Here is a 17,321-nt window from a genome sequence, read left to right as displayed (position 1 = left end):
CCCTGTCCTGGATCTCAGATGACGAAACTGAGGCTAGAGAGATGGTGCTTTCTCCCACCCCCACCCGAAACCAGGGGCCTGTCTCCCTTTCACAGTGGTTGCCAAGTGCACTGGGTTGGAGAAAGTCCCCTACAGGCTGAGGTCACCTCAAATACACTTGGCTGGAGTCATGTTGCTTCTGAAAAGGCTTGAGTCACTTGGTGACGCAGCCCCTGATCAGGCCCTGTAATTGGGATCTCGCCTTGTTCGGGGCTGGATGAAAAGAGACTTAGAATCAGTGAGAAGCCACATGCCCACCTCATCAGTTTCAGCTGGTGGTGTCACTCTGGGGGTGGCAAAGGTGGCAGAGCCCAGGTGGATGGAAAATAAGTATCAGTGGAGGGGAGGGAGGAACAGAAGGCAGTAGACACAGGGGTAACCCCTTCTCATCAGAACAACTGGCCGCCTCCACTTTGCCCAGGCCAGATCTGACTCTGAGAACACCCACAGCCTCCCCACCGTGACATTTTCTGGAAATCCAGCCCTGCTGGCAGCACACTGGGAGCTGAGTCCTGAAAGCCCACCTGGGTAGAAAAGAACTGGATGGAGTCTTTAGTCCTGCAGACATCACAGGCGGAATTGTGACACTGCTTTCCACTCGACTGCAGATGAGTCATTGGCCTTTTGTGGCTGGGAACGCAGTGGAGTGATCCTTCCGCATGCAGTCACTGCGACACCTGAGACCCCCCCCAGACTGATTCAGTTGAGGGCAGCTTCTCCAGTTTTCAGGGCTTTCCTTCCTCCCCCTCCAAATTCATAGTCGAAAGACCCGATTCATGACATAGTTTGGGTTTCTAACAAATGTGGCCCCCTGCAATAGCATAATGCTGACTTTTCTGAACCACAAGCCAGTTTCTGCTGGGAAGTCCTGGGGTCTCTGTAGCCTGTGCCCCTCACTACCCCGTGTGCTTGTGCCTTTAACCAGCAGTGCCCCCAAACTATTCTGGAAATGGGGGTGGCAGTTTCTGTGGCCCCATTCCTGCTGCCTCTGGTTATGCCTGGCCCCAACCCCGGGGTTTCTGCTCTGAGCTGAGAGCTGGGGTGGCCGTGCCATGTTACCCTGCCCTCTCCATACGAGGACCAGACCCATTCAAACTCTAGAGTGACCCATGACATGTGGCTTGGAGAGAAAAGATGAGTTGGCCAATCAGATTTGCTCCTTGAGCCTTTAGAATGAGGATTCCGGGAGATGGGTAGTGAGCTGGGCTGAAGGGTTCTGAAGACATAGCAGCCTCAACAGCTGCAGCAATTCTAACTACCCAGGATTAATGCAGACATCACAAATGAAGAGCACAGTCTCCACAAGACCACCCTCACTCCAGGCACCTGCCACATGGTTGGGGATTCCCCAGGCCACTGGCATTTCTGACCATGGCAACAGATTTAGGGATTCCCCTGAAGCTCTCAGGTTGGATAATTCGCTAGACTCCCTCACAGAACCCAGTGCAGCGCTATACTGACAATTACAGTTTTATTATTGCAAAAAGATACCCAAACCAGTGACAGGGAGAGGTGCCCAGGGCAAGGTCTGAGGGTCCCAGATGTGAAGCTGCCATGGATGTGCCACCTCCTGGCACATTGGTGTGTGATTACCAGGAAGCTCACCCAGGCCTCGGTGTCTGGAGTTTTTATTGGAGCCTCCTGGCACGCTTGGTGTGTGATAACCAAGAAGCTCACCCAGGCCTCAGTGTCTGGAGTTTTTATTGGAACATCGTTATGTAGGCATGATTGATGGAATCCCTGGGCACATGGTTGAACCCAATCTCTGGCCCCCTGTCTCTCTGGAAGTCTGGGTGATATCACGTGGCTCAAAGCCTCAACCTTCTAATCCCATGACTGGTCTCTCTGGCATGGCCAGCCCCGCCATGAGTCATCTTGTTAGCATAAACTGAGATATGGCTTCAGAGGCCTACCATGAATGAAAAAGACACTCCTGTTACTCAGAAAATTCCAAGGACTTAGAGGCCACCTCTCAGGAGCCAGGGACAAAGGCCAGTCAGATTCTTTATTATACTATGACCAGTTGGGGCCTGTGCAAAGATGTATGTCCTGATCTGTGGGGATGCCAGGAGTCTGCCCCAGAGGGGTGTGGCCCATGGGAAAACAGGCCCCCACTTACTCAGGGTCCAGAAAGCACGGCAGGTTCACTGTGGATCTTGCCTTCCCGTCCCCAGGGATGACTTTCTCTTCTCTGGGATCTGTAAACAATAAAGGTCCAAGGGTCAACAGAAGGCAAAGAGGCATTCAGTAGACAGGGTGTGTGTGTGTGTGTGCACGCAAAATAGGTGTGAGACTTGAGGTGACTTCTGCCCAACTTCACAGGGAGATGATCAGGGCCTGGGGGAGAGTGGGGGGCAGTGGCCCCTGAGGCCATCTCATTGGCCCGGACCCCTCAAGGCCGCAACTGAGCGGTGCTCTCCCTGCAATCTCGCTTAGGCTTTCTGGTGTAGGAGGGGCCTCATACGGTTTGTCCTCCTGCCCCTGTGAGTGGCCTTGTTAACGGCTTTATGGCTGCCAGGCATCCTGCTGTGAGAAGAATGCTTGACTCAAGTCAGGCAGGACGCAGCGACCTTGTAGAGTCAGAGCCCAGGATCACCGCATTCTGGAGCTGGGAGGAATATTTTTCAGTCAACTTTTCCAAGCCTGTGTGTGTGTCTTCAGGTCCTTTTTAGAAGACGTAGACAGGGCAGAAATAACAAGTCAGAGAGGAAGAAATTCCTAGAAAGAGTGGTCGCGTCATCCTTTTGCTCACTGATTTCAGGGACTTTCTCTTGACTTACAGCAGTGGTTCTCAAAGTGAGAGTGCACCAGAATCACCTGCAGAGCTCATTAAGTCACCCATGCTGGCCAGTGTCTGATTCCGTAGGTCCAGGGTGGGCCCAGGAAGCTGCATTTCTAACTGGCTCCCAGCGATGCTGATGCTGCTGGTCCAAGGACCACCGAGAACCACTGACTTAAGGGCAAGAAGGAAGCTCCTTCCAACAAATGCATAGAACCTTCCTTAGTTTCCCTCGTGGAACCTTTCTCTGATCAATCGCGCATTTGTCACCAGGGAGGAAAAGAACATTAGACTAAGAGTCAGAACAGCTGAGCCCTGGTTCAGGTTATGATACGCACTGCCTGATTGAGGCAAGGTTCTTTCCTTTCTGAGACTCTGTTTCCGAATCTGTCAAACGGGTTCAGTACTAGGACCTACCTCACAGGGGTGGTGTGGGAATTGAACTAGGTGATGTGTTACTGGTACAAATTCCCTGACTCTGGGAGGATAGCAAAGGCCACACAAGCCGTCCAGGGTCAATTGTTTTGCAAAGGTCTATTCCATCCCTCCCAAGGATGGTATGTGAAGCTGTTGGGCTTAAAGGAGCCCAGTAAGTTACACCTTAGCCTGTCCAGATCACCACTATTGCTGGTTTTGCCAGTGTCCTTTGGAGGAAGGGGCTGGGCTGGCAGTTCCACTCCACAGTGCCAGGTAGTTACAGGGCTCTGGGGGCTGTAGGCCTCTCACTGCTTGGAACCCATCATCGCTGCACCCCAGCCACATCCCACTGGGCTGACACTGCCACAGGGACAATGCCTTCCTGGAGCTCAGGTGGTCCCACTGCCCTCCCCAGAAGCACCGCACCTCCTCCAGCCTCAGCTTCTCCCTTCCGTTCTCCATGCCAGCTCATTTCAGCCTCTGCCTTGAAAGCACAAACACCACTCTCAGAAACAGCAAAGGCAACAAGAGTAACAGCAAGTCAGTTTCTTCCCCCACCGAGACAGCCTCTTCTCCCATGGCAGTTTTTTGGGGGGAATGATACTTTTATTCTTCCCTGGGGATAGCCACAAGAGAAGGAAACGCATTAGTGTCTCAATAACTCACTGAGACGAGTGCTTGGCCCATGCTTGAGGATCAGTGGCTTTTTATTATTACTTTGCTTCTGCCTTCCACCGGGCACTCCATTCCCTGCTAGGACATGCCCTCCTCCTGTGGGGCCCCCACCCCTTTGTTAACCACTCTCCTTCCTCCTGCCTTACCTCCCCCTTAACACACTTCCCCAGCCTGGCAGGAGGGCACCTCCTGGAGGACATTGCTGGCAGCTGGCAGCCGAGGGAGCCCCCGGGGCCGGAGAAAGCAGGAGTGAGAGTGGGATTGGACAAGCAATGCCCTCCCTAGAATCTGTCCCCTCTAAAGGGCCAGTGGCAGCCATGAGTCAGGGAACACCCCACCTTGCTGTTGTCCGCCTTTCTCCAGGTTTTGTCTTGGACTCCTTCCTACGCAAGGCCACCTTGGTCCTCTGGTGCCTTCCCCAGAGTGGGAGCCCCCCTGATTGGCCCTGGGCCTCGATCACTGCCATTTTCCCTTGCCTGGTGGGGTCACCCTTCTCCATGCAGCCTCCCCTACCTGCCTGGCTACAGCCCCAGCTGTCTTGCTCATCTTTGCTCTCTGATGCATGGAATGAGCTGGATGAGGTCAGGAACCAGGTCCTCTTCCCTGACTCGTTACTGGTAGCTGGAAGGTAAACCCTGAACAGCAGAGGATCCTTTGGGAAAGCAATAAAGCCCGAGGCTCCTCGGGACAGGAAATAGCAGCGAGCCAGCGCCAGCAGAAGATCTTGCTCCTGCCTGGGTGCGTGGCTTATTCCCTGGCTCCATTCATTCCTCTCCCTGAGCCTCAGCTTTCTCATCTGTGAATAGGGTCAGTACCTCCTGAATGAGGGCCGAATGTACAGTGCCCAGAGGTCAGTGCTCAGCCCAGAGGGCTGGCAGGGAGGGAGGAGGGAGGTTGTCATTTCTTCCTGCAAGCACTCATGCCTTTACCCAGTCAGCCTAGTAACTTAATGGAAGCTTGTAATTAAGCAAGTGTTAGCTGCACCCCCCACCTTCCCAGGAGCAGGTCTGACCCGAGCTGGGAGAGGGCTGTGGTCCAGACAAGGGGCTCTGCCTCTTCAGGGCAGCACGAGAAGGGACACTAGAGCTGGAGCTTGAAGAACAAGCCTTCTTGGCAGAGAAAGCCACACCTGCAAGGTCAGAGTGGGGGGGAAACGATGATGCATACAGGGTTTGGAGGGGCTGCCAGGTGGCCGGACCTAAAGCATGACTCAGCAGATACAGTTTGGGCATCTACAGTGGACCAAGGAGAAGGTGACAGAGAACCAAGAAACCCAGGTCCCTGACACTACGGGTCTGCTATCAGCGCAGGGGAGACTGATGATGGGCAAGGAAACAAATAAGTGGGAAGATTTCAGGTGGTGATGAGAGTTGTGGGCTGGGGCTGGGAGTCCAGCAGTCACTCTGCACGTAGAGGTTGAATGAGTCCATGAAAGTGGCATGCGTTGAGAGAACGGATAAATGGATCTGTAAGCTGATGTGCATGTTCAACAGAGAGAGACAGACAGACTGACCGACCAGTGCTTCCCACACACTTCCATGGCACGTGGAGACTGGGCCTGCTTCACAACCAAGGTCAGAGAAGACCTCCAGGAAGGCAAAATTCAGGCTAAGACTGGAAATGTGGGTGAGAAACGTTCAGAAAGGTAGGAAGAAGGTGCTCCTGGCAGAGGGAACAGTGAGTGTAAAGGCCCTGAGAGCAGAGGCAGGGAGGGAAATAAAGCTTAGGAAGACGATTACCGAGGCCCTGAACCGGGCCAAGGAGAACGGGCTGAGCCTGTGGGTGGTCAGGCCTGGGAACTAGTCATTCCTGCTGCTGGGACCTGAGCACAGGGGAGGTGGGAGGTGATGGCCCCAGCTCCCTGTAGGCCTAACACCCCTCCCCAGCAGGGAGGTGGGCCTAGGGCAGCTGGGGCCATAGGACCAGGACACAGGAGGAATTTTTGCAGTGGCGTGACTGGGCCCTGCCCCCTCTCGGGATACAGAGAAGCAATCAAGTCCTATGAAATAATAAACAGTGCCAATACTTCAGTTATCAAATATGCAGCTTCACAACGCTGCAGCAGCTTGAGAGCCAAACATTTGTCTAGACTTGGTGCCCTCTCTGAGGCAGGTTTTGTTTGTTAAGAAGTGAAACCTTCTCCCAGCCCATCTGAGTTATGGAAGGTTGGATTTATTTCATGGGACTTTTAGAGGAACTGGAAGCCAGATGTGAAGTGAGAGGCCATTCTGGGTGCCTGCTGTTATTTAGGGGGATCCCCTGCTGAGAACATCCTTGTATTAACTCCTGTTGCTGCTATAACAAATTGCTACAAACTAAGTGGGTTAAAACATCGCACATTTAGTATCTTACCGTTCCGTATCTTACCGTTCCGGAGATTGGAAGTCAGACACAGTCTCAGTGAGTTAGGGCATCAGCAGGGCTGTGTTCCCTCTGGGGGGTCCGGGAAGAATCCTTCCTGGCCTGCATGCCTTGGCTTGCGGCCCCTTCCCGTCTTCCAAGCCAGCAATGGCTGGTGAGTCTTTGTCACATTGCATCACTCTGACAATGGCTGCTCTTCCTTCCTCTTCCACATTTTAGGACCCTTTTGGTGACAGTGGGCCCACCTGGATAAGCCAGGATAATGTCCCTATTATTATCCATAATTTCATCCACAAACTTAATGCTCATTTGCCATGGAACCTAATGTACTCACAGGTTCTAGGGATTAGGGCATCCCTGAGGGTGTTATCCTGCCCACCATAGTCTCCCTGCCGTATTCTGAAGCTGAGGAAATAGGATTGAGGAGGAAAGTGAGCCCAGGCAGTAGCTGGAGAGTCTGCACCCTTGGCCTGGAGCTGCCTCCAAGTGGCTCACCTTTCCCACTGCCTCCACCCCCACCACAGCTGCCCCATCACTAACAGATCTCCTCCAACCCCTGTTCTTTTCCTAAATGTTGGTCAAAATGGTCATTAAGTAAAGCAGCATTTTTCCACATCCCTACCCTTGACTTACTTTTTCTTTTGAAAGTACCCAGGCTAGAGTGCCGTGGCATGATCATAGCTCACTATAGCCTCAAACTTCTGGGTCCAAGCAATCCTGTGCACCACCATGCCCAGCTACTTATTTTATTATTTTTAGTAGAGACGGAGTCTTGCTATGTTGCCTAGGCCGGTCTGAACTCCTGGGCTCAAACAAATCCTCCCATCTTGGCTTCCCAAAGTGCTGGGATTATAGGCATGAGCTACCACACCTGGCCCCAACCCTTGACATTTTAGAGCCAACCATTCTTTGTTCCAGGGGGCTGTCCTGTGCACAGCACAATGTTTAACCACATCCTTGGCCTGTACCCACTAGCTGCCAGTAGCACCTCTCCACCCAGTGGTGACAATTAAAAATGTCTCCAGACATTGCCAAATGTTCCCTGGGAGGCCATCGCTGGGGTTGGGAACCACTGAAGTAATGCCTTTGATGTCTGTCTTCCCTGCTAGCAACACTGCGTCTGGCACCTGCAGAGAGCTCGCCGCTTAATCGGTGCTCAACACATATTGGTTGAACGAATCAGTGAACCTATGTTAACTTTCTTAATGAATAAATCTATAAGTGTGCGTGTATAAAATAGACTCCTGGTATCCATAGACTGGCTGCCTGAGAATCACTCGGGGATCCTTGTAAGAAGTCACATTCCTGGGGTCCAGTCACAGAGGATTGGGGTGCAGCCTAGAAATCTGTATTGTCAAGAGTGCTTCATCAGTTCCCCCAAAAACTTAAACACATATACCATATAATCCAGCAATTTCCCTCCTGAGTATATACCCAAAAGAATGGAAAGCAGGGACTCGAACAGATACTTGTATGCAAATATCCATAGCAGCGTTATTCGTAATAGCTAAAAGATAGAAACAGCCCACATGTCTATCCCCAAATGAACGATAAACAAAAGGTTGTATATCCGTACGAAAGAATATTATGCAACCTTCAAAACGAGTGAAGTTCTGACACATGCTGCAACATGGGCGAAGCTCGAGGACATTACGCTAAGTGAAAGAACAGACACAAAAGAACATGAATTGTAGGATTCCCTTATGCGAAGTATCTAGAGTAGTCACAATCATAGACATGGAGCGTAGGAGGGAGGTTGCCAGGGGCTGGGAGGAAGGAGGGAACGGGAGTTAATGTTTAATGGGTTCAGAGTTTCAGTTTGGGATGATGAAAAAGTCCTGGAGACGGAAGGTGGTGATGGTTCCACAGCAATGGGAACATCCGTAATGCCGCTGACTCATTCACCTAAATAATGGTTAAACTGGTACATTTTATGTTATGCATATTTTGCCGCGTGCAAAAAATGGTGCTTCATGCCTGCAGGTCTGAGAATCAGTAGTGTGTGAAGGGAATGAGGAGCAGGGGATAGACCTGTCGAGTTCTAACGACCCTCCCAGGCCTCACAGCTGCTGGGATGGGAATGTCTGACTCTGCTGAGCTAGGATTTAGGCTGATTTCTTGAGAGGATGGCCCTTCTCTGGGCGTGCATAGAACCTCTAGGCCGCCTGAATGAGAGCTGCGGCTGGATGAGGATTGACTCGTCTGGAGGCCACATGTACCGTCCCCCGGGCAGCTGCTGCCCAGCTCCGGCTGCTTCTTGCCATGTCAGGTGCCTGGCTGTGCGAGAGACGTCCAAGATCTGGATTTCGACGTGAAATCTCCTCATTTTTATTTATTGCAATATTTTTGGGGGAACAGGTGGTGTTTGGTTGCATGGAATGTTCTTTAGTGGTGATTTCTGAGATTTTGGTGCACCCGTCACCTAAACTGTATACACTGTAGCTAGTGTGTAGTCTTTTATCCCTCACCTCCCTCCCACCCTTCCCCCAAGTCCCCAGCATCCATTATATCATTCTTAGGCCTTTGTGTCCTCATCTGGGAATCTCCTAATTTTTCAATGTTGGCAACCGGTTCAGTGTACAAGCAAGCAGACAAACAAGCCATCTAAGGGACACACTGGTGACCCTGCGGGCCTCTGGTCCAGCCTGCCGCTTTTCTGGGAGCTCACAGGCTGCGGCCCCAACTAGATCCTTGCTTCTGCTCCCGTTATGGCTGCCACGTCACTCCTGAAGTCTGACACCAGCTTTCTCTTTGATCCTCTGAGAATTTCTCTTGTATTCGGGGCACCCAGAAATGGTGGTTTACAGACAGAACAGCAAGAGCAAGAGCCCAGGGTCTGGATTCTGCTCAGGCTGGGATCTTGGCTCTGCCATTTATGAGCCATGGGGCCATCGGTGACTTGCGACCTTTCCCCCATGCCTGGATTTCCTCATCTGTCAACTGGGTATATAATAGTTCCGGCCGGCCGGACGCAGTGGCTCATGCCTATAATCCCAGCACTTTGGAGGGCCAGGGCGGGTGGATCACTTGAGGTCAGGAGTTTGAGACCAACCTGGCCAGCATGGTAAAACCCTGTCTCTACTGAAAATATGAAAAATTAGCTGGGCATGGTGGTGCATATCTGTATTCCCGGCTACTCGGGAGACTGAGGCAGGAGAATCGCATGAACCCGGGAGGCAGAGGTTGCAGTGAATTGAGATCGCACCACTGCACTCCATCCTGGGTGACAGACTGAGACTCTGTCTCAAAAAAAAGAAAAAAAAAAGTTCCTGCCTTGTAGAGTAAGGGTGAAGCCTGCAGGTGAGGGGCTTGGCCCCGGGCAGGGCCAGTACAGGGCTGAGCAGTATGCACGTGTATGTTTATGTGTGCATGAAATGTGTGGGCACTTATATGTGTGGTCCCCGTTGGCGGAAAGAGTGAGTGTGTTGTGGGTCGAGCCACCAGCAGGCCCAGTGATTTCTTCCTCAAAGAGTTATTCTGAGGATTAAACAAGGTCATGTACAGATGGAGCCTCACCACGGCAGGTGCCCAATATGCATTCCTTCTGTCCCTCAGAGTGTGAGACCTTGGCGGTCTGTGGAGATTTGTGAGGAGGACGCTGGGGCTGGTTGGAGAGGAGGGAGTTGGGTTGAAGATGCGATAAAAGGAGAGGAGAGAGATGGACTCCTCCCCATCAGCACCCTCTCCTGCTTCCTGGCCACCAAGAGCGGAGTTCTGGTCCCGTTCTCAGAGGCAGGTGCACTGGCTAATCAGGGCCATGACCTTAGCTTTCCAGGATAGCTTGGATGACAGTTAAGAAGCCCCGGTTCTGTGCCTACTTTTAAACACATGCTACCTTGTTATCCCTCCTTTCAGCTTTGGGAGGAAGGCCTTACTGTCTCCAGTTCACGGACAAGGACTCAGAGACGGTGGGTTCTTGTCCAGGCTTGCCTGGGCAGCAGGGGACGGCCACAGGGCCAGAGCAAGGTGGAGGACGGGTTGGGCTGGCCCGGGGAGGGCTGGAGCTGAGTGCCACTGGGCTCCCCTGGGTTTGTTGGTGTGCAGACGGGGCCTTGTCCTGCCCAACCGACTCCTGGGAGGGTGAGAGAATGGAGGGGCTGCGTACCCACCCGAAACAAGCAGATGAGCCACATAAAATCCTGATAACCAAGGGGCACAAAGGTCTCCATGACCTGTGGTGAGTCACGGACAGATGGTGGCTAAGGGCCACTGTAAGGGTGGAGGGTGGGTGACAGCACCTCGGTCCCTGGGAGCCTTCCAGCCACATGGCACAGCAGTGCCTCCAGGTCCAAGGCCCAGACGCTGGTGGGCTCAGGGACACTCAGGCCCAGAGCTGCACCCCATCGCTATTTGCACCTGTGCTTCCTGACACCTGTCCACCATCCATTGGACCAGGAGTGCGAGGATGATGGGAACACCTGTGTGCGCCTCATGTGGTTCTGCACGTTACACATGTCTGTGCATTACATGTGTTCATTACTAGTGCACGTTCATTGTGTGTGTGCATTACATGCTTGTGTGTGCATGCTCATCACGTCCATGTGCTCAGTATTCGTATGCACTGGGGAGGACGTGAGGCAGGGCCCCTCAGGAGTCCCTCCTTCCTTCTAGCCTCAGAGACTTTGGGGTTTGTGAGGAGGGAGAAGAAGGGGGTACTTGATAAATGGAAACTGAAGTCCTTTTCCCCCAACATCTGGCCTCCAGCTGGGGAAGGAGATTCTCCACAGAAAGCGAGAGGACAAAATGAGGGCCATGAGGGGCCATGGGCACCTGCCTGTGCCTCCGCCCCACAGGGATGTCCCAAGCTAAAGGGGAGGTTCAGACATGGCAGACTTGGCCCCTGCTGTGGGAAGGCTGTGGTCTGGTGTGGGGGAACAGCAGTGGGGGATGCCTGGTGTGGGTGGAGTGCAGGGGAGCCCCGGGCCTCAGTGCTGGGGGATCGGAGTCGGGCAGGACTGTATGGGAGACTGAGGCTCAGAGCCCACCTGGGAGGAAGAGTGTGTGTGTTGGGGAGTGTGGTGTGTGTGTATGTGTATGTCTTGGGCTGGGGGTGTGTCACTGGCTTGACCTACAGCCGTCCCTGTCTTTCAGCCCAGGAGGCTGGTGGGCAGGCTCACTGCAGGGGCCCCGCAGGCTCTGGAGCCTCAGTCTGGAATCTTTTTCCCCATCTCTACAGGGGGCGGAGGAAAGCGCAAAGGGAAAAGCAAGAAGTGGAAGGAAATCCTGAAGTTCCCTCACATTAGCCAGTGTGAAGACCTCCGAAGGACCATAGGTAAGCTGTCCTGCCTGGGAGCCGTGGGGGGAGCGAGGAGCAGGTGAACCGCCAAGCCATCTGTGCATTGAGGCAAACGGGTGAGCTGCCAGGCCGTCTGTGCAGGGAGGCAAATGCCAATCAGTGGGCACAGCATCGTGCTTCCAGGTAGGGGCTCCAGGCTGACCTCTTTGCTAATCGACATAAACAGCCAACCAGTATTCACTGAATATATGGCATGTGCTGGGCAGAGTGACCTCCTCCCAGTTACACTTTGAGGCAGGTGCTATTATTTAATATTTCACTTCACCTTTCAGATGGGGAAACTGAGGCACAGAGTGGTTCTGTGACTGGCCCAAAGTCACACAGCTGGTGGGAGGGCAGTGGAGGTGGGCCAGGCCCAGCACAGAGTCCCCTCTTGTAACTTCTCCACTTTCTTCCTGGAGCCTGTGGGTGCTGCCCTCAGGAGGCAGCCCAGGCTTTGGGAGCTGAGAGCGGGGTGAGGTGGGGCTCTCCTTTCCACCTGCTGGGGATGCCAGTGCTCCTGAGGAGCCGCTGGGCTCGGTGGCACAGCTTAGGTCCCTGTATCCAGCACACACACACCAGGCACCTCTAAGAGCAGCCAACCAAGTGGGTCTGTGCCTGGTCCCATGCAGGACACAGCTGTGGTGAGGAGGCCTGGGTGCCTGGGCGACAGCCCCCAGGGGGCAGGCATGTTGTGAGGCCCTACTCCAGAGTGTTTGGGGCCCCGGCCCTTCTGCCCTCTGTGCCCTGGGGTGGGTCCTTCCCTGTCACCGCGTGAGGGCTCCCCATCCGCTTATTATTGTCAGAGGTCATGGACATACTGAACACGTTGAAGAAGACTCAAGTCCACTGAAGGCTGGGCATGGGGTCGCGCCGCCCGGAACTCCATAGGCCCACCCTTTCTGGGACTTCTGCCCAGGGCCTGGGGTGAGCTGCCCCGTGCCTGCCCTGGAATTCGAGGCCACGTGTAGCCATTTATTCAGCTTTTCTAAATGGTCTCTTCACAGCCTGGCCCCCCGAGTTTCCAGGGCCGGGGGGACTTACCTGCCACCCCCAGGCTTGCTCCGTCCCGGCCCCGGGCCAGTCAGTCCACAGTCCACGTTGATAGGTGATAGGAAGCCATCTGTGCCCCGCCCCACAAAGGCAGACATGAGCAGGTGAAGCAAGGCGGGATCCTGAAGGGTCAGGAAACATCCTCAAGACCCACCTTCCATCCCTAAAACCCCAGGCACATCAGAATCCCCATGGTGTTCTCCGGCCGAGAGTGGGGCTGGCCTGAGGGATCGGGCGCTCTGGGTCCATGCAGACATGGGTTCAGATCCTGCCCTCTCTACTGGCCACATGGCAAGTTAATTTACCCTGCTGAGCCTGTTTCCTCAGCTGTAACACTGACTGTGAACCCAGTCACTGGATGGTGGAGTGGGTCAGATGAGACCGTGTGTGTAAAGGGCTTAGCTGGTGCCCTCCTCAGGAGACCAGGGGCCCACGCTCCTCTGCACGCTGGCGTGCTTTCTGGAGTTCCCACAGACACCACGGTGCCCTGGATGTCATATGCACCCTTGATGCTTTTCTGCTGGGGGCACTCGGGGTCAGGTGGAAGAGAAGAGGGGTTGTGTTCCTGGGGCTGGAGCTTACTGGGGAGGATTTGACCACTGAGACTTTATGGGGAGCCTTCAGAGAGGGGAGCCAGGGAGAACCCCTCGGGTGACTGGCCATTTCCTCCTGGGGGTCCATTTTGTTCTTCATGCTAATTTTGGTTCATAGAGAACGGGGCCTGGGGTGGGACTGGGGAGGAGACCTTAGTTGCCATGGTGGCATCTCACCCATGTGTGCCCAGTGAGTACCCCCTTTCTGGTGAGCCGAGCCTTCTCTGTCATTTTCATCCTGGGTGTGCTGGCTGCCCAGAAAGCCATTCCTGGATGCTGGGCCCAGCTTCTCCCAACTGAGGGATGTCACCTCACAACCCATTCACGGTGGCCCCAGGGAACGTCTTGCACTCATCCCCAGGGCCACAGGGATACTCGGAGAGACCTTTCTGGGGTGTTGAGTTGGAGGTGAGAGCTTACAACAGGAGGAAAGCATCTCCAAGGGGAGCACTATGAGAAGCGGGCACCTCTGCACAGCCACGCTCACCTGGCAGGGTGGTGCTTCCCGGCCCTGGCTAAACTGTCTGCAGGTGGTGATGCCAGGAGTACTGTGGGGCACAGCCAGATATGAAGGCCAGTTCCTCAGAGAAGCCTCTTTTGACTTCAGAATTTAAATGAGCTCCAGGCCAGAGTCTCTCAGAGCACAGAAGGGTCCTCTTCTGCCAGAGCACCTTTCCTCAGTGTCTTGTTTGCCCCACAAGTGTGAAAGGCTCTCTGGGGAGGAACTGGATTGTTAAAATTCACCACTAGGGAATAAGAGTGAAGCTCCGCCTCAAAAAACAAAAAACAAAAAAACAAAAAACCTCCTTCCCCCTGCAGAAAAGCTTGTTCTTTCTAGCCAGAGACCCTGGAAAGGGGCAGCCAAGCCCAGCTGAGCTAGGAGCTGCTGGCACAGCTGGCTACTGTAGAGCTGCCACATTTCTGCTACAGTTCCTGCCAGCAACGCAGACACCGACTTTCTGCTTTTTTTTTTTTTTCTGGAGATGGAGTCTTGCTCTGTCACTCAGGCTGGAGTGCAGTGGCATGATCTTGGCTCACTGCAACCTCTGCCTCCTAGGTTCAAGCAATTCTCCTGCCTCAGCTTCCCTAGTAGCTGGGATTACAGGCACGTGCCACCACGCCTGGGTAATGTTTGTATTTTTGGTAGAGACAGGGTTTTGCCATGTTGGTCAGGCTGGTCTCAAACTCCTGGCCTCAAGCGATCAGCCCACCTTGGCCTCTCAGAGTGTTGGGATTACAGGTGTGAGCCACTGCGCCCCCTTTTCCTCCTTCATGTAACCTGTGTCTTAGCATGGGCTGCTATAACAAATTCCCACAGACTAAGTGGCTTAAACAACAGACATTTATCTCTTATTGTTCTCGAGGTGGGGAAGTCCAAGGTGAAAACGCCGGCAGATCTGGTGTCCTACGAGGGCCCAGTTTTTCCTGGTTTACAGTTGGCTATCTTCTTGTATCCTTGCATGGTGGGGAGTGGGAGAAAGAGAGAGGCGGAGGAGAGAGCACTCTTGTCTCTTTTTATAAGAGCACTAATCCTATTCGTGATGGCTCCAGCCTCATCACCAAATCACCTCCCAAAGGCCTTACCTCGAAAGAACATCATGCTGGGGGTTAGGTTCCAACATGTCTGTTTCAGGGAGGACACAGCCATTCATTCCATAGTCTAGGACTAGGTTCAGTGCAAACCTAGTCCTGGATTCAAACAGCTAGCGCACCCTGGCTTTCCGCTTCTCCCCTGAGATACAGCTTCTCATACTTTGAGATGAACTAGCCCTGCCAAGGCCTGGTGCCCCTCCCAGCGCCCTCCTTCCAAATTAAGACTCTCAGATCTAGGATGGGCGTGATGGCTCATGCCTGTAATCCCAGCACTTTGGGAGGCCGGAGCAGACGGATTATGTGAGGTCAGGAGTTAGAGACCAGCCTGGCCAACATGGGGAGACCCTGCCTCTACTAAATATCCAAAAAATAGCTGGGCATGGTGACAGGTGCCTGTAATCCCAGCTACTCAGGAGGCTGAGGCAGGAAAATTGCTTCAGCCTGGGAGGTGGAGGTGGCAGTGAGCTGAGATTGCACCACTACACTCCAGCCTGGGCGACAAGAGCAACACTCCATCTCAAAAAAAAAAAAAAAAGACTCTCAGATTTCCTCCCTCTAGGCCTTCTCCCCATGAGCTCCCAGGTGTTGTCCTGAGGAGCACCTGAGTGTCCCTCAGCTTCTAGTCTGCCTGGTCCCACCTTGTTCACGTCCGCTGTGGGGGACCCGGGAGCACAGGATTGGGCTCTGAGCTTTTCTCCGTCCATGGACCACTCCCCCACCATGGGCCCCAGCCCCGTCTGTCCTTCTAGGTCCATAAACTGGCCTCTTGGCAGGGCCCACTCCCCTGGGATGGTGTGAGGAACGTGCGCGCTGGCGTGTGGAAATGGACCCTTCTGTTCTGCCGGAGGGTATTGAAAAGGCTCTGTGTGTGAGTGCCGTGGGAGAGAGGCCTGGGAAGGGCAGGAAGGCTGACTGCAGCTCGTGGCCACGGGGCCAGGGTCTGGGCCTTCCCACTGTTTACAGTCCGTCGCTGAGGTGTTTGTCCAGTCTCTGCTGGGGTCCTGCTGGAAGGCTTTTTAAAATAAAATTCTCATTTCTTTCCTAGACCAATACACACACCGAACAGCGGCCAATACCGCATTTATTTTTCTTGTGGACACATGAGCTCACTTTCTGAAGTTCTTTGGGAGGATGTCCTGGGGCAGGCTTTTTGCCAAGGTGACAGGGCCCCTTTGGGGTGTGAGGTGGTGCCATGAGAAGGCTCCTGATCAGAGCTGAGGACAGAACCCATGAGGACCCCAGGGTGCTGCCATCTCTGGATGGCCCCAAACAGTGGTCTGTTAAAGCCCTGGCCTTCTGCCTTCAGCCCTGCCCTGGATGGCCACGGACCATCTCCACCTAGCAGCCAGCGTGATTTTTGAAAAATGAAAACTGCACCCTGTGAAATCATTCTTCTGTTGAAACCACCTGAACAGCTCTCCATCCCACTCGGTAAAACCCAAACTCCTCACTGTGGCTTGTAAGCACTTTGCCCTAAGGTGAAGCCTGTAGACCCCTTATCAGAAGAATGCTTTTATATATAAAATAGAATACATAGGGTTGCAGAGGAAACTGATCCTTTTTAAGTATGCTTACCACATGCTTCTAAAATGTATGATACAGAAATAGATGTGCTTCTTTGTTAATACGTTAAATTATAAGGTCTAACTGTGGGTCTAATAGCTATTGTAATTTTGATTTATTTATTTATTTATTTCTATTTATTTATTTTGCCACAGGGTTTGACTCTGTCGCTCAGGCTGGAGTGCAGTGGCATGATCTTGACTCAGTGCAACCTCTGCTTCCTGGGCTCAAACTATCCTCCCACCTCAGCCTCCTGAGTAGCTGGGACTACAAATGTGCACTACCACACCCAGCTAATTTTTGTATTTTTTGTAGATATGCACTACCACACCCAGCTAATTTTTGTATTTTTTGTAGATATGGGATTTTGCCATATTGCCCAGGCTGGTCTCAAACTCCTGAGCTCAAGTGATCCTCCCTCCTCGGCCTTGCGAAGTGCTGGGATTATAGGTGTGAGCTGCTGCACCTGGCCAGCTATTGTAATTTTGAACTTGTCATGAACCTGAGTGAGCTTTCAGATATCTGCAACAATTGATAGGAATGGATCTTTGATTTCTGTCAGTGACAAGTCCCGGGCACTGCTGACATTATTGTAGGTTGTTGTCTACATTCATAATTGAAGGAAGTGCAAATTTTCAGTTAGAGGCTGGTGAAAAGAAAGATGACATTTCTCTCCACCCCAGTCCATGGACTCCCTAAATCCTATCCATGGTCCTTTTGGCAGTGCCCTCCCTGTGCTCCCCTACATGAGCTGGCCCTCACCTTCATCTTGGATCCCTCCCTCCTCCTCCATTCACAAGCTGGTCTCCCTTTTGTCCTTTGAATACCACACGCTTGTCTCCAGCCCGGAGCCTTTGCACCTGCTGTTCTCTCTACCTGGAATGTTCTTCCTCACACTTTTTCTTCCAGGGGACTTTAAGGTCTCAGTCCAAATATCATCTCCATAGAGAAGCCTTCTAAAAAGAAACCATAC

At 53.1% G+C, this 17,321-nt stretch overlaps 1 protein-coding gene across 5 annotated transcripts in view; it reads left to right on the top strand.

The window, feature by feature from the left end:
- The window catches only part of LOC105467774 (G protein-coupled receptor kinase 5), a 252,054-nt gene that overhangs the window by 108,902 nt on the left and 125,831 nt on the right, over positions 1 to 17,321 (top strand). For all 5 annotated transcript variants that reach the window (XM_011717505.2, XM_011717500.3, XM_071069044.1 and 2 more), the window contains exon 2: positions 11,448 to 11,543. In XM_011717505.2, coding sequence (XP_011715807.2) covers positions 11,448 to 11,543 — 96 coding nt within the window. The remainder of the gene's footprint in view (positions 1 to 11,447; positions 11,544 to 17,321) is intronic.

The sequence above is a fragment of the Macaca nemestrina genome, chromosome 9, assembly GCF_043159975.1.
Source record: "Macaca nemestrina isolate mMacNem1 chromosome 9, mMacNem.hap1, whole genome shotgun sequence".
NCBI lineage: Eukaryota > Metazoa > Chordata > Mammalia > Primates > Cercopithecidae > Macaca > Macaca nemestrina.
Note: the sequence above shows the minus strand (reverse complement) of the source record. Positions and strands in the feature narration are given on the sequence as shown.